Source organism: Rutilus rutilus, assembly GCF_951802725.1.
Source record: "Rutilus rutilus genome assembly, chromosome: 21".
In the NCBI taxonomy this organism is placed as follows: Eukaryota; Metazoa; Chordata; class Actinopteri; order Cypriniformes; family Leuciscidae; genus Rutilus; species Rutilus rutilus.
In genome coordinates this window covers 8,602,684-8,626,495 of record NC_140226.1, presented here as the reverse complement: position 1 = coordinate 8,626,495, position 23,812 = coordinate 8,602,684, and the positions used below count along the sequence as shown (strand labels likewise).

The 23,812-nt window shown below is 40.7% G+C and overlaps 1 protein-coding gene across 1 annotated transcript in view; it reads right to left on the bottom strand.

Moving 5' to 3' along the window:
* LOC311281147 (kelch-like protein 29) overlaps positions 1 to 23,812 on the bottom strand; it is a 176,887-nt gene that overhangs the window by 44,331 nt on the left and 108,744 nt on the right. The window contains exons 10-11 of the mRNA XM_084393871.1: positions 10,869 to 11,051; positions 1,883 to 2,063 (exon numbers count right to left, since the gene is read on the bottom strand). Of these exons, the coding sequence (XP_084249997.1) occupies positions 1,883 to 2,063; positions 10,869 to 11,051 (364 nt within the window). The remainder of the gene's footprint in view (positions 1 to 1,882; positions 2,064 to 10,868; positions 11,052 to 23,812) is intronic.

Below are 23,812 nucleotides of genomic sequence, written 5' to 3'. Positions count from 1 at the left end.
AGCTAGAATTCTGACCCTAAAAGACCTGTTAGTCTGCCTTTAAAATGTCCACCTCCACTCCATTTATTATCCTAAATTAGATGCACCTGTTTGAGGTCGTTAGCTGCATAAAGACACCTGTCCACCCCATACAATCAGTAAGAATCCAACTACTAACATGGCCAAGACCAAAGAGCTGTCCAAAGACACTAGAGACAAAATTGTACACCTCCACAAGGCTGGAAAGGGCTACGGGGAAATTGCCAAGCAGCTTGGTGAAAAAAGGTCCATTAGAAAATGGAAGAAGCTAAACATGACTGTCAATCTCCCTCAGACTGGGGCTCCATGCAAGATCTCACCTCGTGGGGTCTCAATGATCCTAAGAAAGGTGAGAAATCAGCCCAGAACTACACGGGAGGAGCTGGTCAATGACCTGAAAAGAGCTGCACCACCGTTTCCAAGGTTACTGTTGGTAATACACTAAGGCCTCATGGTTTGAAATCATGCATGGCACGGAAGGTTCCCCTGCTTAAACCAGCACATGTCAAGGCCCGTCTTAGGTTGCCAATGACCATTTGGATGATCCAGAGGAGTCATGGGAGAAAGTCATGTGGTCAGATGAGACCAAAATAGAACTTTTTGGTCATAATTCCACTAAACGTGTTTGGAGGAAGAAGAATGATGAGTACCATCCCAAGAACACCATCCCTACTGTGAAGCATGGGGGTGGTAGCATCGTGCTTTGGGGGTGTTTTTCTGCACATGGGACAGGGCGACTGCACTGTATTAAGGAGAGGATGACCGGGGCCATGTATTGCGAGATTTTGGGGAACAACCTCCTTCCCTCAGTTAGAGCATTGAAGATGGGTCGAGGCTGGGTCTTCCAACATGACAATGACCCGAAGCACACAGCCAGGATAACCAAGGAGTGACTCTGTAAGAAGCATATCAAGGTTCTGGCGTGGCCTAGCCAGTCTCCAGACCTAAACCCAATAGAGCATCTTTGGAGGGAGCTCAAACTCCGTGTTTCTCAGCGACAGCCCAGAAACCTGACTGATCTAGAGAAGATCTGTGTGGAGGAGTGGGCCAAAATCCCTCCTGCACCTTTTAAACCTGGTGAAAAACTACAGGAAACGTTTGACCTCTGTAATTGCAAACAAAGGCTACTGTACCAAATATTAACATTGATTTTCTCAGGTGTTCAAATACTTATTTGTATATATATATATATATTTGTATATATATATATATATATACACACATACATACATATAAATAATGTAAAATAAAATCATTTTACATGTCAGTCAGACAGTCCTTCGTATCTAAGTGGGTATTTGTTGAAAAAAGACAAAACCTGGACAAATGAAAGTGTTTTTTTGGGTCAGAATAAGCTGTGGAGCTCAAAAAAGTCTGGCTACACAAGACTAGAATAAGGAGTCTACGAGACTAGAATGAGCAGAGAGAGAGACAGTGAGATGGAAATTGGATGTTAGTGCCAGAAGAACGAATTCAAATTGATTCTCATGTCATAAGAGTGATACTGCGTGAGAAAATGGGTTTATTTCAATATGACCAACTGTAAAACGGTCTTCAAATATCAATCTGGTTTGTGTTTACATCATCGTCCCTTGATGCTTTTGCATTCTGTTCTTTTTAAAGCGACTGACTGTGTCACGACCTCTGTGTAAGGGTCGATTATAGCTACAGTCCACGGTAGCGAAACCTGATCCAATCTACTCGATGCATCTGTGCCACAGTCAACCTGCCAGCAAAATACTCCCTCCATACTTCAGCAGAGATCCAATTATTAGATTGGCTCTTAGCACAGAAAGAGCTGACCACGTTTATTTGAAACACCTAATGGAATTGCAATGAAATGTTTAATTCAAACACCAGGTACCTTTCCACATTATCCAGGTTTCCGGCCACTCCGAGTCCTCCAATGGCGTAAAGCTTGCCGTCGTACACCACGCTGTTGTGCCGGCAGTGCGGGACTGTCATCCGAGACACAAGATTCCAATTATCCAGCAGGGACATGTAGCACCACACGTCTGCCAGCGTGACTCCCGACTCAATGCCACCTAAAGAGGGTACAAGCCCAAGCAAATGAGTGCTGAAGTCTCCATTTACACTCTCCGACATCACACCTTCATTAATACAGATCTGAAGGAAAGATGCATACAATTTTTTTTTAAAAACACTCCACACTCACATCTCCCTCTCTCTCGGGGATTCAGTTTTAGCTGGTTCCAAAAAAAGACTGTTTTAGTGACAGTTTAAGTCATGACATGATAACTGTGTTGAAATGACTTTGAAAAATGAAAATTGTATTATAATTTAAAATTTAAGTTTAAGGCAGCAACTGAACATAAGTTAAGTTAAAATTTTTACCTACGTTTTAACGTTTTTATAATACGTTTTTATAAATATATATATTTAATTGTATACAATGCATTTCTTTATAAAAATATTTTGTATAATATATTTTATAATATATATATATATATATATATATAATATTAAATATAATAATAATAATAATAATAATAATAATAATAAACTTTATAAATAAATAAATATAAATGAATTATAAAATATTGTGGCATCGTGAGAGGGTATGTCATAGAGGCAAGGTATGTGCCATCTAGGTGGTTGCAGTATGGGGACTACAAACCAAGATAGCCACCTGGTCCTGGACTACAGTTACCAGGTTCCTCAGCAGTGGGGACACAGCTGCTGCCAGTGAAGGAGAAAAGCTGTTAATGAGCTGAGAACAGAGAGACTGTCTGTTTTTTGTTAGAGAGCATAAAGAGAAGCTGGAAGAGTGTTTTGGTTAAAACATTTTGGAGTTTTGATTTGATTATTATAAAGAAACCAGTGACTTGATCTTGCCTGGACTCGATTTGTGAAGCAACCCACACTTTGGTGATACCCTACCTCTCACGATGCCACAATATACATACAAAACAACTTAACTCTTTATTGTATATAGATTTTTGGCACTAAAGGCCCTTTCACACCGAGCGTGACACGATAAAGCTAAGCGAATCGCTGACGAATGAAGCTTTCACACTGACCGCAAAACGACTGATTGCCTTCAGCTAATTCATGCCTGATAGGTGGCGCTGACCGAGAATACATTTTTCCTCATGTATGCATCTCGTAGGTTTTCCAATTTGGCTTTAACCTCATCCGCTGCACAACAGTAAATTGAGATAAATAAAGTTTGGTACTACACAGTAGTACCTGTGATCTACGACTGCGATCTAAAACGTATTTTGATTAAATAATGGGCAGACGTTCATTGTTTGTAGTGTTTTATAATAAACTGAACACCACACCTGCTTAGCATTTCTCATTCTTTATTGTTATAAAAAAGAGCCGATTGAAAAACACATACAGAACATATATCGCCGTAATATATTTATTTGGCTTCATGTTTCATCTGTTGTTCATGTGCAGAAATGAACACAGCATCATCATTCAGAAATGACAAGGAATTATGATCACAAAATATGACTGACAGCTCTAGAGCAAATGAGCAAAACATACACGCACGGAAGAAAACCGCTCTGTACGCTGTTTCAAGCTCTTCAGATCGCATAATTCAGTGGAAAAATCATATAAAGAAAATGTTAGAATAAATCTGTTCTCAGACACCAATGTGTGTTCAATGTTACCAATGATAACATCCATTCTCTTCTCTCGACTGGAAAATTTTGGTGTTTACACAGGTTTTCAAAACAGTGCCACCTCGCTCGGGTAACCTCAAATCTAATTAAGCGGCTCGTTTCATCACGGGGCGGTAAAAAAAAAAAAAAAAAAAATCACACTGATCACAAAAATATATATAATCTCCCTTTGTCGCACTCCGATTGATCACGCCAGGTTTGAATAGCTCCATAGGGATCTATTGTTTTGATTCAAGATCGTCATTACGATGTAACTTTGCGTTGTTTAATCGCGCTCAGTGTGAAAGGCCCTTAAATGTTCAAACTTGGTGTTTCAAAACACTTGAAAAGTATATATCATGTAGTGTGACATGCTAAACATTTTTAAACCGTATTTAGCTAATTCTGTTACAGTTATTCATGTAGATTTTGTGAGCTCCTATTATTTGAGTGACAACATGGCATATTTGTCACACCCTGAACTAGAGATGGAAAAACATGATTAAAAAACACCTTTAAGGCATAACAGGAACAGTCTGTTCACACTGTCGGTTTTTGGGAGTGACAACATCATTTGCTTACAGGTGAGAGTTTCGAATTATCCCGGTCAAATAGCAACTTACAGTAGAGTCTCGAATACTAGAGACAGGGCTCCAGACTAACATTGGAGAGCAGTAGCACTGGTGTCACTAGGCCTTAGTGCTCTCCAATGTTAGTCGTTTACACTGTCAGTGAAATGTGACCCAATTCCGATTTTTTGCTCATATGTGGGGATGGGGGGGGAGGTAACCCCCCTAATAACCAAAACTAGCAAGTACAACCCCCCAATATTTATAGCCTTTACCATGGTTAATGGAAACATAGAATCAGGCCATTGCTTAATTATATGCATTGTGCGTTTAATGCTTTTATCGCTTTTATAAGCACAAAGTTCCCGTACGAACCGAACGGACCAATTACCTGTGTATTATGACTGTTTATTTGTCTGTGCATGAGTGGCGCGTGCAAATCACTGTATACTCTTCGCGCGTTCACCAGCGGTCTACAAAAGTGTGATAGGATTTGCGCAAGCCATTGATAAATGGCCATTGATAAAAGCGACGCTGATGATAAAATGTGCAAGTGCGTGTGTAATTTGCAAAAAAAATAAAAAAAAATAAATTAAATCTCATGAGGGAGCATGTCCCAGGACCCCGCTAAACTGTTCACACTTAGACCCCCCCAGTGTTCAAACCAAAACTACGCCCTTGTATGTGACACAGATTGGATGTGTTCTATGACAGTGTAAACAGGGGGGAAAAAACGCATGCATTCGGATATTTCGAAATCGGTTTCAGGTCTTGTTCATATGTGGAAATAAATCAGATATAAATCAAAAATGTGCCAATACGACTGTCATGTAAACAGGCAGATCGGATTTTCTGAGGCATTAGGCTACGTATCTGCGGTTTAATGAGAGAATGACAGAAACCCTGACGCGCATACAGTATGCGAAGGCGCGGAATGGCCTGACGAAACGTTGTGTTGTCGTAGGAGAGGAATGTAAATGCACGTTGACAACATTTTAAAGGTCGGCTTGAAATCTCATGAAAGTGCATATCTATAGCATGAATTTTCTTCAATTTTCTTCAAAAATAGTTTTTGCGTGCATATGAAATGCATTTTATGGCGTGTAATACACACGCACTCCCCAAAGAGCAAAAACTCTTTTTGGCATATAAATGGCACGAGAAATCAAATTTGTGGTATAGATACACATTTTCATGAGATTGTGTTGTATGTTCACTCCAGTCCTGAGATCTCTCTTGCACACAATAACTGAAGCATGCACAGGCTACAATGATGATGTTCATACTCTTCCGCCTCAAAATCATGGTGATGTTTGGCGAACTTCGCATATATCGCAAAGCTAGCATCAATTTCGCGTTCGTCCATCTGTGCAAGAACCCTGTTTAAGCTTGTGCGATGTTTCAGATAGTATGTCAAGTGTAAACACATGAATTGGATATGGGTCACAATTGAAAGAACATGTAAACGGACGGTCAAAAACATCGGATATAGGCAACAAATCAGAATTGGGCATCAAGACCTGCAGTGTAAACGAGGCCTATGTTCTGCAGATGGTGGCGCCAGCACCTGATTTGGTGGCGCTAGAGGAAAATGTATCATTAAGTTAAGTTTATCATATACTTACTATTGTTTTGCATTAACATTACATGTTTGTCTATTGGAAATTTAACGGTAGAGCACTGAGTTTGAATTTATATGCAGATAAAATTAGCTTTTGTTAACAACAGTAACGTACAAAAAACGTATTTAAAAAAAGTTAAATATTCTACTCTTATTAAATGTACCTGTCAGGCTGGTTGCAGCAGAGATGAAACAGGATCTAAGTGCGGCAGCTTTATTCAAAAGACTAACTCAAAACATTAACATGAACATGAACATGAACATGAACATGAACATGAACATGAACATGAACATGAACATGAACAATCAACTGTAGAACTGACAAAGAACTGATAGAAACACATGCTGAGTCCCAATTCGCATACTATCCGTCCTAAATAGTATGCAAAACTAGAATTAGTACGTCCCAAATCGTAGTATGTTGAAATGAGTGATTACAAAGATACCCGGATGGTCTACTATTTCCGGATAGAATTCGAAGTGCAGATCAATGCACACTCTAACGGCTATTATTGCCCACAACCCATTGCGTGCGGGAGGGAGGAGCTTTGTGGTGATGTAAACATGGCAGCCGGATGCAGCAGCGGAGATGCGCCCTCAGTTTTTAAGTAAGAATTCAAATGTTGAACCCTAATTAAAGTTATATTTTATTGTCTCGTAATATTAATGGGTTTATGTTGTGCCAAAAAAGTACCGTGTTTATCTTGTAGGGTCCGATGAAGATACTGAGCGCTTCATTGGGGTTATCAGGCTACAAACCAATGAATAAAAAGGCTCTAGTACAGTGTCATGCAAGTGTCTTTTTTTATGTATTTCTTTTGATGTTTCTGTCTTTATACCTTACTATAAACCCTTATGAAAATAAACACCTTTTACTACACTAACCATAGTTTAACCACACTGACTTATTTGTAGTAATACTGTGGCTGTACAAATGTTAACCTTATCAGTCCAACCAAAGAAACATGGTTACACTTTTACTATAGTAAAAGCATGGTTAATTTTCATCGGGGTATTTTTGAGTATTATACATAAGTATAAAATTAAGTATAAAATACGTTAAACAATAGTTATACTATAAACTTTAAATATTTTAACTCAGAAAATAAGTAGCTTTCGTTACACACATTGCACATGAACGTCAGAACCAGCCGCCTCACAAACGACCTGCGTTTGGTTGATCTACGACGACGCCCTGCTTCACTCCTCAATTTGGTAAAACACATTGTAAATGTATTGTGGAAAAAAAGATGGGAATAGTAAATAAAATTATATTGGACATATAAGAATGAATGAAATGTAAAATGTTTTGTTAACAGTTGCGGTGTGCGTAACTAGGCAACCACGTTCTCGTTCACGTTGCATGACGTCATCGAAGTATGTCCCAGAACGTGCATACTCTTTTGCTACACACTCAAAAGTATGTACTTTTTCCTCACAAAAAAAGTACATACTTTTAGGTCGTAGTATAAGTAGGCGAATTGGGACTCAGCCACAGGACTTAAATAGACAGCAACTGAGAAGCTAATTAACAAGACACACCTGAACAGAACTAACAATCAATTAGAAACCGTAGTGACAAAGAGAGAGAGAACTGAACCAATTAACAGACTGAAAACCAACCTAGAAACAGAAAACAAACTCTAAAGTGAACAAACAAACACAATCCATAACAGTACAATTCTTGTTCTATCATACTGAACTGACTGACAGCTTCAGTGATTTTAAAAGGAGCACTCTTTACTTGCTTTCTGTGTAAAGTTTTTGTTTTTCATGAGAATTAATGACTTCCTACTTTTTTCCATATACTATTAGGGAGTGAAAATGGCTAATAAGTCAATAAGTGCTCCTCTGCCACCATCTACTAGTGGTAATTTCATGTCTTATTAAATAAAAGTGTGTGTTGGCCACAAAGTGTTCGTTTTCCTAAAACTTTTAGTTTTACAAATAATCATTAAAAATAACATTAAAATTGGAGAATATTTAGGGCTTTGAAGTGCTGGAAAAATTGGAAGCACTTGGAAGCCCTTAATAAGTGCTTGAATTTTACTCTCATAAGGTTTTCCACGTCAGTGCTGTTTTGATCTGATATGTGTGGTTTATAATAGAATTCTGCACCGAATTTGAATGCTTCCCACTAGATCTCGCTGCGATGTTATTAATTCTGCGGTGAATTCAAACGCTTTCTCACTGGATCTCCCAGTGCTGTGTAGTTACGGTGTTGCATGATTGAGATCGGCCCGAGAGTAAACCTGTTCTGAGTTCGCTCTGTGCTGTCTATTGCTCTGCGTTGATAAACGGTCCACGTAGCGCAGCTTAAACGAGAAGCACTGTTTCGTATCACTTTCGTTTCATTTGCCGTTTGATGTTTCTCAAATGTAACAGAAGTTGCAGCTCTTATCAGCAGACCAGCAGGTTTGGTTTGGTCGCAGTCTTAAGCAACAGCTGCTGATGGAATGACAACGGCGACCGGAAGTAAACTGTTAACTGCCGTAGCCAAAGAATGCTAAAAGCACTAAGGCCCTGTCCCAAATGGCACACTTTATATGCACTTTCGGTCTTGTGAACTTACAATGGCTGCTGTGTGCACGTGTCTGTTAAGTCCATGAGACCAGTGTCCCATTTGCCATTTTAGGTTTCAGAAGCTTTGCGGTCGATATGCGCCCTCGATGCACACTTTTGCCGAGCCCGCACTGATGCTAGCTCCGCATCATACTTCTTCCCGACAGTCAAAGCGGCATTAGGCTACATCATGAAAGTGCGGACTCGTAGGAAAATCGAGAGTGCTTAGGGTGCCATTTGGGACAGGGCCAATGCAACAAATAAAAAAGGAAGGCGTAATGGATCATTTAATCATTTGACAAAGTACAAAAGAATGTCATGTAAAATGAGAAACATGCAAACACAAAACTGACGAGAGCATCTCTGGTGGAGAACAGTGACTAGATTGTGCACACATCGACATCAAAGGGGGCTTGAGCACCTGCCCTTTTTTTTCCTCAAGAGAAAGTGCCCTTTTTTCTGGAGTGCTTTTTTTTATGTTTATTGAAGATCAATTATACGTGTTTAACGCCCCTTTAATAATTTGACCACCTGCAACGCATCTGCCTGATTTGATACTAATGCTATTTATACATATAATTTCAATTATTTTAATGTGCATGGTGCATGCCGTTTTGAACCATGGTAAATATATCTGTAGGGCTGTCAATATCAGCAGTGGCAAATTCCATGGACGAGAATCCAAGAACCGCATTATTAGACAGTTTTCTAAGGCTGCACGATTTATTAAAACCATCATAATACAGCATTGCATAATTATAATATCTATTAAAGCTGCAAGCAGCATTTATCGGGGTTCAAGCATTTAAGGCCTTTAAGCACATAAGCATTTAAGACATTAAGATTTATTTAGAAAGCTTTTAACCACTGAAATAATAGATGGAAAAGTCCATTTACAGCCAATACAGGCAATTTAATTTCAAAGCTTTTTAACAGTTGTCTCTAGGCCTTACGGTTTGGCCTGCACGATGCGTTTTACGAATCCTTACAATTACAATAGGGTTTCAGCATTTCATGCTTGAACCCCTAATAAGAATGGAAGCTTTTTGCCATTTACAGCGCCACCTTTGGTCCGATCTGGTGGCATGCTTCTTCACCATGTTATGACACATATGCTCATCAATTTTGGTGAAGTTCTGAGTTTTCATTTGGGATTTATAGGCTTTTTAGTGTATTTTGTCACACCCCTTTTCTACATGACCCTGTTACAGCCACCCAAATGCAAAAGTTCAACTTTTTTTCGATAATTATTGATCTAGAGAGTCCAGAGAATTGTCCTAGACTGGTCTGGTTCCGATCGGGCAAAAAACCAGGGACTAGTTCGCAAAAGTAGGTTTTGGACAAAATGCGACATAGCAGAAATTTTTTCCTGCCTAAATCGAATCCACTTGCGTCTAGGTCAAACGGCCTAAGAGTTATGAGCGATTTTGTACGAGTGATCGCCACCTATGGGCCAATCGGGGTCATACTCTGATAGGTTGTCCCCAAATTGAGGCCTACCATCTGGCCAGGTTTCACGACTCTAGGCCTTACGGTTTGGCCTGCACGATGCGTTTTACGAATCCTTACAATTGCAATAGGGTGTCAGCATTTCATGCTTGAACCCCTAATAAACCTACGCTTACACAGAAGAATTCTGCAATATGTTATGTAGGCTAAACAATATGTTTCTAAATATGCAAATTTGGTGCGTTCAAGTCCTCCTGGGAAGTTCGTATTTACGAGATGGGAAGTCGTGTTTACGACAGCAGGTGTGTTAATGTCACTTTCGTCGGAGTAAGATGGTGGTGTACTTTCTCTTAATTAATTACACAAAAATACAGCAAGGTACTGCTGTACAAGAATGATCTCCTCTGTAAGCTACAGAAACCACACATGAATACCAGCAACACACAGTAGACACGTTTGTGCAGTGCAAAGCAGCTCTTTCGTACTGTATGACGTGACAGACTAGTTGTTCAGTCTAGTTCTGTTCACACAGCAAGTTTTCAGAAAATGCGGTTGTGAGTCCAGAAAATGTACTGGTGTGATTTCGGTTATAGAATGCAGTTGTCATTCCTGTAAATAACAGTACTGTGTGTGAACGTAACCATATTATGGACTCAAATAGAGGACTGACAACATTATTCTGCTGCTGTGTGAACGTGGCTTTCCTTTATGCAATTATCTCAAATAAAATCAAAAAATCTTGATGTCTATGGACCAACAACTCATATAAAGTTTTCACTAACAAATTGCTGTTACATCTTTAAAAGCATCATCTTTCCTGCGCTATTGATTTAATCTTGCTTGATTTGTGGGATATTTAACATCATAATTTGACACACAGCCAGTCATAAAGACAGAGACGAGGAACAGCCATCTGCTTTCCCATCATCCCTCAGAGCGTGCAGTGCTAAATATAAAAGCAGACTCCTGCGGGAGGCCACCAAACTGCAAGTGACACGCTGTCGGTTTGATTACCTGACAGGTAGATATTATCCCCCGCCGATACGACGGAGAAGAACTCGCGGTTGTAGAAAGGCAAGCTGGCCAGGGGGTACCACTTGTTGTTCTGAGGGTTGAAGCAAGTGACTGCTGTCAGCGAGCGTTGGTTCATACCGATGACCTGCCGCCCACCCACCAGCACGATCACCTCAGCGACACCTGCAGGGATGGGACGGAGACACAAAAACATTGACATTCACTAAAATAACCTGCTGAAAGCGAGTGATCAGACCTGTTTGGACCAGGGGCCAGTTGCATAAACATAGCCGCTAAGAACTAGTCTGACCAACTAGCAGTTAGTTAGGGCTAATCAGCCTTACTTTTCGGATTCAAATGAGACCAGTCTGCCTTTTTATGTAACTGACTTAAAAATGTTATGACCAGTCTTAAAGAAAAAAGTTAGATGACCAACCAGTTTATGCAACCGGCCACAGTTCACATTTCAAGATGATTTTATATGGGAAGTGCTGGTGCTGGTTATTGTGGCAGGTGAACGAGCTTGACCACGCTTTTAAAAACAACGGTTCTTTATTGGCATTGATGGTTCCAGGGACCTTTAACATCCATGGAACCTTTAAAATGCACAATAAAGTTCATTAGTTAGCATTAGTTAATGTATTAACTAACATAAACTAACCATGAGCAATACATGTGTTACTGTATTTATTAATCTTTGTTAATGTTAGTTAATAAAAATAAAGCTGTTCATTGTTTGTTCATGTTAGTTCACAGTGCATTAACTAATGTTAACAAGATTTTAATAAAGTATTAGTAAATGTTGAAATTAACATTAACAAAGATTAATAAATGCTGTATAAATGCAGGTCATTATTAGCTCATGCTAACTAATGTAGTTAACTAATGTTAACTAATGAACCTTATTGTAAATTGTTACCAAATTTTCTTCAGACTAAGAAAAACAAAAATGGGTTCTTTTTAGAAGAGGGCATGATGAGTGACCAGCCAAAACCAGCATGATGTGCAAAGGTTTACAAGTGCATGTTATAAATAACTGGAGATTAATTCTGCAAATACGAAGCAGGCAGTGGCAAACTAGCAGGCAGTCTATTTTTAACATGCAAGTTTAACAGCAAAACAATACATTTAGTAGAGCAGTTTTTGTTCAGAGTGAAATTATCTACAAACAGAAGCTGTTTTATGATCAATTATGTGTTTTCCTCTCTACAGCACATGAAGTCTCCACGCTAACTGCTTATGCCACATCACTGGCCTTTCAAACTGTAATTTGTTTTATTCTGACACAGAAACACACAAAAAAAGACAAAAGAAAATGGAGATATAATCATTATAATGTGGTACATAGAAAACATTCAATGTGAAAAAGGGACATAACAAGGAAAAAAACTATTTTGCATTTGAGTCAAAAAAAGAAAGAAGAGAGACAATTTTGGGGGAGATAACAAATGTTCCCTGCTAAAAATTATGCGTAACTCAACACAGAGTGCCAGCAAAGATGTTATCAGCATCACCACAGAGTTATCAGCAAAGATTGACTTCACAAAAATATGCAAAGTGTATTTTTATTCAAGGAAAAGTACAGATTCATTGGTATAAAAAAAAAGGTCTTCAGGCTCCGTTATTTTGTGTGAGCTGATAGTACACAACACGATCTTATCATCCAAATTAAAATTCATGACATACATAATCTTGAAAAAAAATTAAAGAATAAAAGAAACAGTGGATCGGGACAGAAAGGGTCAGGCCCCTGTAACGGCAGAAAATTAAATGTCATTGTATGCCTTGTATGAAAAAATATTCCAAAGAAAAAAAAGAAGAAATACTCTTGCTTGTGACTTAAATGGTTCCTAAAAATACAGAAATGAATTATGTCTGGGGATATTTATTGTCTCTGTGTAATTCTTTTCAAAATAGTGAGTCAAGAAATTGAAGGCTTAAAGCACATACTGTATAAATCAATATGGCGAGAATTTTGGAGGAACCAATTAACAGGAAGGAATTCTGCACATTAAAAAAAAAAAAAAAAAAAAAAAAAAAAAAACAACTTTTGAATGATAGTGTGTATTATGAACTGTTTCCCTGCCAGTGTTTTTTTTTTTTTTTTACAAAAGTTGCCAGCCAAAAATAATTTTTACAAACAATGTCATGACCCCTAGAACAAATTGTTGTATGATCTGAACATAGACTATATTAAAAGAAAGAACAGAGCCTCTGCTTTTAAACAAACAAACAACATGCAGTCTTTTTTTATTAACACCTGGATGTGGGTAAGTTTCTTTATAAAAGCTTTTCAAACAAAAAGCTTGAGCAAATCGTATTTTTGTCAAAGACTTTAATCATTCAGAACGATGATTAAAACATAGATGGAGTAGATTGCTCCCATCAACATCCCCAAACTTCACAGTCCTATACTTCTTCATGGGTCAACATTTCATTTGTTAACGTTACGCAGTTATGCTTTATAAGTTGTTAATGTTTGATGATAATGTTATTTTATATGTGCATAAGCAATGCTTATATCACTTAGGCCTATTTATTTCTGCTTATTTTTCACCTGTTTTTTGATGCGGAGATTCTGTACTCTTTCAGAAGATGTGTAATAGAGCACCCCAACCGCATAACATTGAAAACATGGATTGCCGGACAATTCCGTCAATAGCAGGGAAAGAGTTAATAGCTTTATGCAAGCTGTAAAAGCTCCAAGCACTGACTGTTGTGAATAAGGCAGAATCTATAAGTCTTATTTGCACAAAAAAGGGGAGCAATTAATGCTAAAAATAATGGCAGTAACAATTTAAATATTCATGACGCATGTCTATACATCTCATGTGCTGCAGTGAATGCATGTAAATAAGATGCATGTGCGCTTAAACACCAGATGCTAAGGTGACGCAACAAGCGGTGGGATATTCCTGCTCAAGCTCGGGTTCACAGGCACTTCCTGAGAAGAAAAAAAAGCTTTTGACTGGCACGAACATCTTCTCCGATGGCAGCTCTTTCAGCTGCACGACTGCAAGATGTGTTCCTACTTCACAACAGTACAGGAAACATGTTCCATCCCCCTTTTCTCCTGCAAACAAAACCCCCTTTTTCCACAAATCCTCACTGCATGCCACTACATTACAGCAGAAGCATCAATCAAACACCACATGACAGCCCTGCTCGTGTTCTGCCATCAGTGTCCTCCAGCAGATATATGCTCTCCTTATACTCTCTCATCTCGCCCTGCATGCATGTGTTAATGCAGCATGGCAGGGATCAGGCCCTTCTGCCGAGCGAGGGACCCTGCTGTGCCCGGTCCCTTCCTGCTGACTGTGGCATTAGAGACTCAAGCAGCAGGAGGTCCAGCACTGCCGCCCCACCTCTGCCCCTCTCAGATCAGACCAATGGATTATGACATGAAAAGAGTTCAAGGAGCTTTCTAGATTTAGATTTCCCCCATAATCCTTCTAGCATGTTATCTATCAGGTTTGGGCGCATGAGACAAAAGAGCAAAAGATCTTCTAAGAGAAAACACACCTTTAAACCTAACTAAATTAGAGAAGAGCAGCCTATGTAGAATTTAAAGGGGACATATCATGAAAATCTGACTTTTTACGTGTTTAAGTGTTATAATCGGGTCCCCGGTGCATCTACCAACCCAGAAAATGTGAAAAGTGACAACCCACTTTGTTTTGCTGAGCGTTTCTCTGAAAGCATGTAAAAAAATAAGCCGATGAGATTTCGCTCCCCTTCTGGCGTAGGAAGGGGATCTTATTATAATATTATCGGCCCATAATCTGCAAGTTTCCACCCACAGCTCCGCCATTTGGTTTTTGCAAATGACAACAGTGTAACCAGTTCTAACACAATGGCAAAAGTTAGAGCAAAGCATGCAAACTGTTCTGTCACTGGCTGCACAGACGAGCACAGAACACTATTTGACCAAAAAATGTTACAGCTGTCTTATAAAGACCTCAGGGAACTGTCAACTTATGTAAAAGTTAAACATGACGGCACATGCAAATCGATGAATCAATATAACTCCACTACAACTACATAAATGTATCCACTAAGCATTCAGAAACGTCCAGGTGCACCTAAAAGTTGCAACCTCTTCCTGAATCTCAATAAGGCTGTACTCCACTACTGTTATTTCTGAAATTTGACTGAAATTTGCGTTTTGTTATTTCCGGAGTATCCGAAGCTCGTGTAAAGGATCGGCCCTCTTCTGAACGGGGGCGGGGAGCAGCAGCTCATTTGCATTTAAAGGGACACACACAAAAACGGCATGTTTTTCGCTCACACGGGGCAACTTTGACAAGCAATAATAAATGATCCAGGGGGTATTTTGAGCTGAAATTTCACAGGCACATTCTGGGGACACCATAGATTTATATTACATCTAGCGAAAATGGGCATAATATGTCACCTTTACAGTCTACATGAAATCAGAATTGACTCGATTGGGGGAGGGGGGTGATGTTTTCCCTCTTTTGCACCTCTCTTTTAAATCGCTAATACAAAAGCGGAAGTAAAATGCACACGCAAGGGCATTCGTGCCAATTCGGGATGGCAATTGCTTGAGCAGTGGGTTCATTATTATTCTTAATGAATAACACAACAATCAGAAAAACACATCTAATCCTTTGCAGGTTCCCTATTAGCATTGGGTTTCAATCCAAAATATTGCCAAATAGGCGCTTTTACATTTCGCTTTGAAATCAAATCTGCCGCCATCGTCTTGTCAGTTAGCTAGTGGCTGATAAATTAAATCTGACTCCTGCTGCTGATCTGTGCTGGGACTCCCGTTCAGCTCACTCTGCATTGAGCAGACAGGTTCAGTTTTTAATTGTAGTGTCTGTTCTCTCACTGAACTAAATGGTTTTTAATACAATAAAAAATAAAAATGGTGGTGGGGGGCGGTGCCGCGGTGGGCAAGTGATGTAACCGGTGTTGCGGCTGAACACCGAAAAAAAGGGTAACATTGACTATTGCAGCAAGCCTACCACATAAAATAATGCAAATGACAAAAAACTTGTTTACTAGTTATTATTAGTCATTATTAGTGAACATGCACTAATAATGGAAAGTGCTGTGAATAAGGGTTTCAAATGTGCAACTATCATACTGTTTCACAAATATAATTGTAGCATTTAAAAACTACCTGACTACAGTATATCCAATCTTTTATCTCATGTCATTACCAATTCTTTACACTTGGATGGGACTTGGGACGTAACTACCTCTAAAAAGCTGATTGCATGTACAAACTCTATACACTTAGAAAATTAAGTTCTCTAAATTTCTGCAAAATCTGCAAAAACTCACTGCACCATAAAAAAGTCCAAACATGCTAGATGCATAGGCCACAGTAATCCAAAATAATACTAAGACTCTAACAAAATAAGTAAGACTCTACACTGGCTCTTTCAAAAAGAACAGCCTTATTGAAATGCAACAACAAAAGGCGGATCAAATCAGATTTCCGTTACTGAACAAGTATAATGAATGAAGAATGTTAAAGCCTGGTCTGTGATGAACTGGGTCGTTCGGTATGATAATCTCAGCACAGCTTGTCTTAAGTAAACACAGGTGAAATTTACCCACTGACTAACACTCTGTAATAAGAGGCACAGGTGCGCTGACGGCCGCTGTTGATGCTTGCTTTGGCAGCGATGTGACAGCGATGTGGCTCTATTCCAGATGCGTGGAGGCTCTGTCATACAACATCAGGACACATTTCTATCCAGCATGCTGTTTCTATATCTGTGCACTGCATTATTATAAAACAGGGCTGGTTGGTCAACACAGCATTCCAGACATGCTACAAATTCACTATATACTGTAACATGCAAAACAGCTCAGAGAGACCAAAAGACCAAATACTAACATTAGTTTACAAGTCAGGACATGATCTTATAGTTAAATTTAAAGTCCCCCTGCAGTCAATCATTTTATTCCTTAAAACTCACCTTTGATCATCAAAATGACATATTTAAATGTTTTTTTTTTTTTCTTGATTCTTCATGCCTTAAAATAGCTTGAATGTAACTCTACACCCTTGCCTCATTTAGTAAATGGCGTTCTATGAATATGCAAATTACCCCCGCCTCCACTCACGCACACTAAGCTAGTTGACAATCACACGTTGACATGATTGGTTACAAGGTAGTTTGTGATGTCAGAAACACCAGTGATTTCAAAACGTGTTTTTGAGACTGTCTTTGGTTCACCGCATTTTTAAAGGAGAAAATATACAGCAATAGTGTTGACATGAATTTGCACATGGTTTGTCTTAAAGCATATAAAAAACACCACATAGAAATATAAACAACATTAAAAGCTGGATTTTCACCACAGGGAACTTTAAAAGAATACATATTGTGTGTTTTTTTTACATTTTCAACTTTAGTGTTTAATGCTGCTGTTGCTGTTGAACATGAAAAAGTTCCAAAGCACAAAGTCACTCCAAAGGGAGTTATCTCTATATCAGTGAGGACTGATTCTGATTTGAATCTGAAATCGCCAAGGAGTTACTGACAGACTGGGAAGAGATCTACTGCAATAATTTGAAATGTGTGAAAAATAATGTTTTTTTTTTTTTTAAACATTCAAGCATGAAAACCTATTGTAGTAGACCCCAAAATAAAGACTTTGTAAAAGGGTATAATAGGTCCTCTTTAAAAAAATAAAATAACATGCATCCTTGAACATTTATTATATGGTAACTGTTTTACAAAAGCTCCCCATAAAACCAAAAAACAACCTTTATACATGACTAAATAGGTTTATTATATTGCTTTATACTGCTTTAAAATAAAGTTGACAGGTTTAGCTCTAAAATATGATTGGATGAGCCAGGTTTAAATTAAACGTTTATTTTTTTCTGCCAGATAAATACCTAATAAGCTTACCCTGTGGGATGCATGGCCAAGCAAATTGGCACATTAAAATAAAGAATTAAATTTATCTGAATTATTATTTCAATTATTATTTGTAATAAATGTCATTATATAGCTATTATCAATTGCCGTCAGGGCTGGGAGCGTCTTGTTGTTTCTATATAATAAAGCTCATTTAATAAAAAGTGTAATAAAAACCTAGTGAGCTGACTTAGACAGCATTTTCTCTTCTCTAAAGATATATAATTTTGGCAAAAACAGTACTGAGTACTGCATGTAGCCTTCAGGCAAGACACCCCAGGTGAATAGGGTAAAAAAAACATATATATCACCATACTTCCCCAGTTGAATGATTATATTAAAGGATAAGATCACTTTGAAATAAAAAAATCCTGATAATTTACTCACCCCCATGTCATTCAAGATGTCCATGTCTTTCTTTCTTCAGTCGAAAAGAAATTAAGGTTTTTGAGGAAAACATTCCAGGATTTTTCTCCATATAATGGACTTCAATGGCAACCAACGGTTTGAAGGTCCAAATGTCAGTCTCAATGCAGCTTCAAAGGCTCGACACAATCCCAGTCGAGAAATAAGGGTCTTATCTAGCGAAACGATCGGTCATTTTCACACACACACAAAAAAAAAAAAATTTATTATATACTTTTTAACCACAAATGCCCCTCTTGTACCATCTTCAAGATGCGCCATGCAATATGTCATCACATTGGAAAGGTCACGCATGACATCGTTAAGCATTCAGGATATGCACACGTAAGGACCATTTTTAACAATAAATTGACACAAATACATATAAATGTGTGTCATTCAACATACAATAACTTTGAACTTTAGGTTACTTACGTAACCCCGTTTCTCTGATAACATGAGTGAGGTATCTCACTATGGTAAACGCCTCCTGGAAGATCCTGGAAGCACCAATCACACCACGTCTGTCAGTTGACAGACCAATCACGACAGTGATGCGGGAGTCCCGACTCCCTATTATATAACACTGCCGGTGGTCCCTACTTTATTCTCTGCATATCTCTTCTCCGTGCACTGTAAGGAGAGAAGTGTGGTGAGATACTTCACTCATGTTATCGGCAGGGGCGGCAGTGGCTCAGTGGTTCATGTAGATTGTCTACAAACCGGAAGGTTGGTGGTTCAATCCCCGGTTCCACCTGACCAAGTGTCGAGGTGTCCTTGAGCAAGACACCTAACCCCAGCTGCTCCCGACGAGCTGGATCGCCTTGCATGGCTGACACCGCCGTCGGTGTATGAATGAGTGAGTGAATGGGTGAATGTGAGGCAATATTGTAAAGCCCATTGGGTCTGTGAAAGCGCTATATAAATGCAGTCCATTTACCATTTATCAGAGAACCGGGGTTACGCAAGTAACCTAAAGTTCTCTTTCAAACTTTCGCTCGGTCTCTCACTATGGGATATAGACAACTCCCATATTGCAGATATGCTGTCCGAAGCAGGCATGTCAACCAACTCAGTGATGTATGTAATATAAACACACCACAAACGAGTGTTGTAAGAAATTGCAGTCTGCCTCGACCCAAATTCCACTCCAAAATATATTTTAGAATGAGCTCATCCCCAAAATGGCTTAATTATCATAGAGATTAAAGAAAGTCAAGTTATATTGTTTCTTCACCATTTGGGTTGATCACATCCTGAACAAATGGTAGTCAATTGTAGAATGGGACTGGGTGTGGGACACAGAGAACTTTCTCAGAAAATGGGGTGTCACAACTTCATTAACATACAGACCACAGTTGTTGCAACAAGAGCAACTTAATTTACATTAAGAACAGGATAAAAGGTTTAAGATTTGGATGTTCTGGGTTCATTCTGACGCCGGTGAACCCAAGGTGTTTTGTATACCTTGCCACTGCTATGCTGTAATAAACTTCGTTTTTGAGATCTTCGACGTCCACATAATTTTTTCTTACAGTGTTGTTGTTTTTACACACTTAGGACGGAATGAGCCAGTGATGGCTCAAGGACATCCAGTCTATAAAATCGGACAAATGTGTGTGGCGAAGCCCAACTTGCTGCTGCACATATGTCCCTTAAACAGTGCCCATGAGATAGCCAAACCTCTGGTAGATTGAGCCCTCAGCCCTTCCGGAGGACAGAGACCCATGCCATTATAACCTAATATAATAGCTTCCACTACCCAGTGGGACAGGCGCTGACGCGGAATAGGTTTCCCTTTATGAGAATCAGCCCGTGAAACAAATAACTGATTACTCTTCCTTAGTACTTTCGTTCTGTCCACATAGTGACGCAACGCACAGACAGGGCACAAGCAATGAAGCCGCATCCTCTGACGAGGAAAAAGGCTGCGGATGGAAAGCCAGTAAATCCACCTGTTTATAGGCGAGAGCTGACTCGCTAACTTTAGGCACAAACGCTGGATTCGTTTTGAGAGTTACTCTCAAGTAATCCATAGCGAACTGCATACAGGAGTTATGAACCGATAACATGTGAAGTTCACTAACCCGCTTTGCGGTCGAAAGAGCCAATAATAAGGCAGTCTTTAGCGAAAGGAGCTTTAATTCAACACTCTCTATAGGCTCAAAAGGGGGCTGAGATCACAAGGACCACAGACAGATCCCACGGCGGAATCAATGGTTTTGAAACCTTGTTCAAACGCCGTGCACCTCTCATAAACCTGCATACAAGCGAGTGTTGACCTATAGTGTTTCTGTCAATCCCCACATGACACGCAGAAATTGTGGCAAGATAAACCTTAACAGTTGAAAAGGCTCTGCCCTTATCCAAAAGTTCCTGCAGAAAACATAACACATCTGCGACAGAACAGAGAAACGGCATTATGTGTCTGTGTGTGCACCATCACTCACACACACTCCATTTCCGATCATATGCAGAGCGCGTTGAATCCAGAAGGTCCCTGCGCAACGGGAGAGGCCAAGGCTGGTCGCAAAGGAGTTGAATTATCTCTGTCAACCACAACTTCGCTGGCCAGTTCGGGGCAAACATTATGACTGAGTGATCGTACTTCTCTTACCCTTCTTAAAATTGGAACGATCAGACTCAGTGGAAGAAACGCGTACAGTAGTGCGCTTGGCCACGGGTTTGCCAGAGCATCCACACCCATAGGCGCACCGTCTCTCACCAAAGAGAAGAATAGAGGGCACTGACTGTTTTTGTGCGAGACGAAGTGATCTACGGCAGCTCGGCCAAACCTCTCCAACAACTGGCTCACTACCTGAGGGTGGAGAGCCCCCACATTCATTATTCCCGGGACATGGTTTGCCCGTAGTGAATGAAAATGCTTCACGCCCCACACAATTAGTTTCCGTGCCAGACTGTGAAGCAGATGGGAATGTGTGCCTCCCTGGCGTTTTATGTATGCCACCGCCATTGTGTTGTCTAATCTGATCAAAATGTGGTGGTTCCTTAGGAACCGCACAAAAATTTTCAGTGCCAGAAACACTGTTAACAGTTCCAGGAAGATTATGTGTGCGTTTTGTAGCGAGACGGGCAATTTCCCCTGCACCCCAACCTGTGAGCGACGCATCCATTGTAACCACCTTTTTCATAGAAACTGCTCCCAGCGGAGTCCCTGACTCGAGAAAAGAGCGATCTCTCCACTGACGGAGAGCGCGCATGCAGAGTGACGTCACTATCACTTTGCGGTTGAGGTGGCGTTTTGGACACAAGCCCTGCGCGGCCGTCCAGTGCTGAATTCCCTCATTCGCAACAGTCCCAGTGGAATGACAGAAACTGTCGAGGCCATCAGCCCCAGAAGACGTAAACACAGTCTGAATGAAACTGTTTCCTTTCTGAAAAAGGGATAGACAGCCGCGAATTGACTCGATGCGCTCCTCGGACAGAAATGCTTGATAGAGGTCCGAGTTCAGTCTGAGACCCAGGTAAATTATCTCTTGTGTGGGCACCAAGCAGCTTTTTGTCTCGTTTATCTTGAAGCATAAGCTCTCCAAATGAGACACAAGCATTTTTGTCTCTCTCTGTCTGTCTGCTGCCATGATGGCGCGCACAGCAGCAGATCGTCCAAATATGCTGACACTCTTAGACCCATTATTCTCAGCGTTGTGAGTGCTGCTTCCACACATTTGCTGAAAACCCTTGGAGCTAAAGACAAAACCGAATGGAACTGTCAAAAACTTGTGGGCTGTGTCCCGATAGGCAAACCTGAGGAATTTTCTGTGTGCTGGGTAGATGTGAAAATATGCATCCTTCAGATCGACTGACGTAAGCCAGTCCTTGGGACAAATAATTAGAGATAACGTCTTTAAGGTCAACATTTTGAACTTGTATTATCTGAGGTGTTTGTTGAGGTTCCGTAAATCCAGAATGTGACGGAGTGGGAGGAAATGACTGCTCTCTTTGAGGGAGGATAACAACAGATACTCTCACACTGGTCGGTGTCTGGCTGCAGCCGCTGCGAAGGAAGGTTTTCCCCTCGGCTGAGCTGGCTTAGACTGTGGCTCAGCCTGCTGAGGCTGAGAAGGTCTAGGGCCTCTGAAGGCTGACTGACCACTCCTCTGGGGGGCTTCAAACCTGGACCATGGTGGTTGAGAAACCCTACCAGCGGATCTGCAATGGAGGCAAGTTTGGAAAGCCTCACCCTCCTGCTTCTTCAGATCACACCGTTGTCGCACAGCAGTGACCAATGCCTCGAAAAGGGCTTTGGGCTCAACCGGAGCATCCAAGAAGTCTACTTTTTCTCTGTCTGACAGCCCTGACAGTCCTAGCCAGAGATCTCACTCGCCGACCACTGCCAGGCCCATGCTGCGGCCACAGCTCTGGACCGCACCTCTGGAAGTTCTCAGGTTGAGATCTGCAATAACACAAATCTCTTCCCAGAGGGCTGGGTTTGGAGTCCCAGCATCCATTTGCCTCCCGATCTCTTTCATAAGCTCAGAGAGAGAGGTGGCATTAAGAGCCCTCACTGCCAGTGCAGAAGAACGATAAATATTCTGAAAAACTGAGGCTGCTAGGCGCTCAGTGCGTCCTGGCAGTGAAGCTGAAGCCGAGGAAAAGGCTGCCCTGCGGTTAGGGTGGAGATGATGTGCAACTGACAGCTCAACAGGAGGGGAATTTGACATCCCTAACTCTTCCATGTTATCGACATCCAACCTATAAAATCCTTTTACAGGAACCCTGTGTGAAAAAGGCTTATCCCAGAAACGCATGCGGGGACCGCTGGAATGAGCTGTTTAACTCTCTTGCCGTCATAGAGATCTCTCTCCATCCCCTGGCTCGTCTGCTGTGACGGGCAGTCAATGGAGAGTTTTGCCGCAGCGCTCTGGCACATTTCCAGTAGGTCAAGCTCCGCCTGAGCTGGGGAGGGAGAACCTTCGCTTAACACGATGCCTGGCCGGGAGGGATTTGGAGGGAGGATTGCGTCGTCTCCTCCTCCAACAGACGAGCAATGGCCTTGTCATCATCATCGTCCTCCTCTCTAACATCCGTAAAGGATCCAAAGAGGGAAGGTAGTTGGGGGGAGACTTCATCCATAAATTCGCCCCAGCTGTATGATGCAGGGGGCTGTTTAGTCTCCTCCGCGCGCGGCAGAGAAAAGCAGGGCTCTCCCTTGTTAGTGGCCGCGACCAGCACTCTTCTCTCTAGCACCCTTGATGGGAAGAGAGAACAGTGAGGACAGCACTCAGGGTTCGCAAGGGCTGCCTGAGCGTGTCTCACCCCCAGGCATGCGATGCACAAAGGATGAGGACCACCGGCAGTTTTATATATTAGGGAAGCAGGACTACCACATCACTGTCGTAATTGGTCTGTCAACTGACAGACGTGGTGTGATTGGTGCTTCCAGGATCTGTCACGCCCAGAGGCGTTTCCCATAGTGAGATACCGAGCGAATGTTTGAAAGAAAACGGTCTTCCTACTCCAAACTTGTAAACATTGGGTCGGTACTTCCGACTACGTCACGCATGACCTTTCCAACGTGATGACGTAATGTGTGGGATAGTAAAAGACGGGCGGTTAAAAAGTATGTTTGTTTTTTTGTTTTTTATTATGCTAGATAAGACCCTTATTTCT